The following is a 2,594-nucleotide window of genomic DNA, read 5'->3' as shown; positions in this document are numbered from 1 at the left end:
AGCCTCCCTGGCTTCCCACGAGCATTTCGGAAATTGTGGATGCGGTTGTTGAACATGACCAACAATATAAGATTCATTGGGGAGGGTGCAAAGGGATGAAAGTTAGGAGATGGTACTTTGGGGAATGTTGTGGTTCACAAACTTTCTGAACATCTGTGCTCTTCACATATATGGGGATTCACAATCCATTATTAACCATGTGTTGGGCAAATCCTTCATAGCAAACACACCTACAAGGCTGGCTAAAGAACACCGGCTATCTCATGGGCACTTTCCAGGAGATTTCGTTCAACACAATCGTTTTTGTCTTTCTAAATTTTGATTTTCCTTACTATGTTTAGAGCAACATAAATATTGTTTTAGTTATGAATGATGAACATATACACTATTATAACTGTTTATATTTTTCACAATATAGAGGTCTTATGTAAATATGGCATGAAACCTTCTAACTAAAACTCATATCTAGATGATATCATTTGATGAAACTACTATTCTAAACAAATGTATTAATTATTCACTTCTAATACCAGCATTTTTCACACTAAAAAACCCAAAAAAAACTAGTATACAGGTTGCTATCTATATGTGTTGAGCTGAGTAGTGGCATTAGCATTTTAAATGTGCAAGTGAACAAATCAGTGAATCAACAAAATCACATTTTCTAATTAAGATGAATTTGGTAATCATGATTTTGATTATAATAGAGAAATAAAAAATTCACTTCATTGGCATGTCAGTAATTTAGTAATATTTTTCAGTAAAATAATAAAAAACCTATACACAATTAAATCTATGGTTATATTGTAATGAGTCTTTAAATTTGTTTGAAAAATATTAAAATTTCTGGTAAAATTTTGATAAAATTGGATAGAAATTTTGGGAAATCTAGATTACAACTGTCAAGTTTTAAGATTTTGAACGCTTAACTTTTTTATAATACTAAATCTATTTCCATCTTAAAAAGAATTCAAACACTTCTTTTATTTATCAAATTTATTAAAAATAACCTAGATTTCCACATTTTTTAACCCAGGTAAATTTACCACTCAGCAGACAACGCATTATGAATGCCACTCAGTAGACAACGCCTTATGAATGCCAGCTTATACCACATTTATTATTCTGTCGAATTATTTTTCTCAAGTGAGAATGCAACACATGAGGGAAGAAAGTCTACGCAGACATAATTTTCACCGCGTAAACATTAAAAGGAACGACGCGGTTTGACAGACGCTAACAGCTCACAAGCTCAGCTGTATTTTTGCATCCCCGCACTACATACGCTTCCCGACAACTGAACATCAACCTACTAATATTAGTGAAAGAGGAAGCTGCTGCCTCCGACCCATGTATATATTTGCCATTATATATATATAGATGCATACTCCATAATCGTAAAACACTACACACCCAATTCAGCTTTCCCAGATCTTATCCACCATACCGGCCCCATATCGCATTACTTTCGCTTTAGTATTATTATTGTTTGGCTCGGCATAACATTCAATACATTCAATACCCTTATGTGATTTTAGTATACATTTTGATATTAAGGGAATTCATAGTTATTTTCCAGAGAAGCCCAATGGTTTGCAGAAGTAAAGAATCAGAATGCCACCAGAAGGTGTTGATCGGATCACAACAGCACTCAGAACGCAGAGAATGCCAAGTTTCTAGTAAAAGGAGGAGCAGAGGATCTGGGCAGCCGAGGCAGTACAGAGGCATTCGGATGAGGAGTTGGGGATCATGGGTTTCTGAGATAAGGGCACCCCATCAGAAGACAAGGATCTGGTTGGGCTCATATTCTACAGCAGAGGCCGCTGCCAGAGCTTATGATGCAGCTGTACTCTGTCTCAAGGGCTCCTCTGCTCCTCTCAATTTCCCAGAATCTGCCACCATTATTAAACCTCCTCAGAGCTGCCAGCCATCATTGATGTCTCCGAGGTCTATACAAAAAGTTGCAGCTGCTGCTGCCTATGGATATCCAAGTGCTACTATTGATCTTGCAGGCTCCAATGGCATTGACTCTGCTGCTCAAAGCCTTCAAGAGTCTTTAGCCTCCAATGTAAAAGCAGCTGCTAGTACTGAAACAATGCCGAGCAGTGCTAACAGCAATGACAATTTGGGTGCAGCAAGGGAGGAGAATTCATGGTTAGAGCAGTTGTTAGAGTCTCCCTGCAGTGTTGATAATTATGGGTATGATGATGAGATGATCTGCTGTGCATGGCTATCGTCTGATCTGACTCCATTGTCCAACTGGGTGGATGAGAGTTATGGTCCCGATCATTCTCAGGATTTTTGCACCCTCTGGAGCTTCCCCTGATTTCTCCTCTGATTTGTATTAACTATGGTGCAGAATCTGCTTAATTTATTTATTTTTGGTTGTATTTTCATGGGATGATATTGGTTTTTTTGTGTATACTATAAATACATTCACATTTATACTCGGTAAAGTAATTAAAGATCTATCTTAAATATGGATTACTTTTTGATGTGTAAATTATTTTTATGAGTGGATATTATTAAAATACATTCACATTTATAGTCTTTAAAGTAATTAAAGATCTATTTTAAATATGGATTACTTAATA

The 2,594-nt window shown here is 36.3% G+C and overlaps 1 protein-coding gene across 1 annotated transcript; it reads left to right on the top strand.

The window, feature by feature from the left end:
* The first annotated feature begins 1,588 nt into the window (after positions 1-1,588).
* Positions 1,589-2,326, top strand: LOC149236615 (uncharacterized). The gene has a single exon (XM_089368975.1). The coding sequence runs from the start codon at positions 1,589-1,591 to the stop codon at positions 2,324-2,326; it is 738 nt and encodes a 245-aa protein (XP_089225101.1).
* Positions 2,327-2,594: the final 268 nt, after the last annotated feature.

The sequence above is a fragment of the Pinus tabuliformis genome, chromosome 8 (assembly GCF_031772625.1).
Source record: "Pinus tabuliformis cultivar Carrire ecotype Pingquan chromosome 8, CPIR1, whole genome shotgun sequence".
NCBI classification, from domain to species: Eukaryota; Viridiplantae; Streptophyta; class Pinopsida; order Pinales; family Pinaceae; genus Pinus; species Pinus tabuliformis.
The sequence above is the reverse complement of the archived record's forward strand: the minus strand, read 5'-3'. Positions and strand labels throughout refer to the sequence as shown.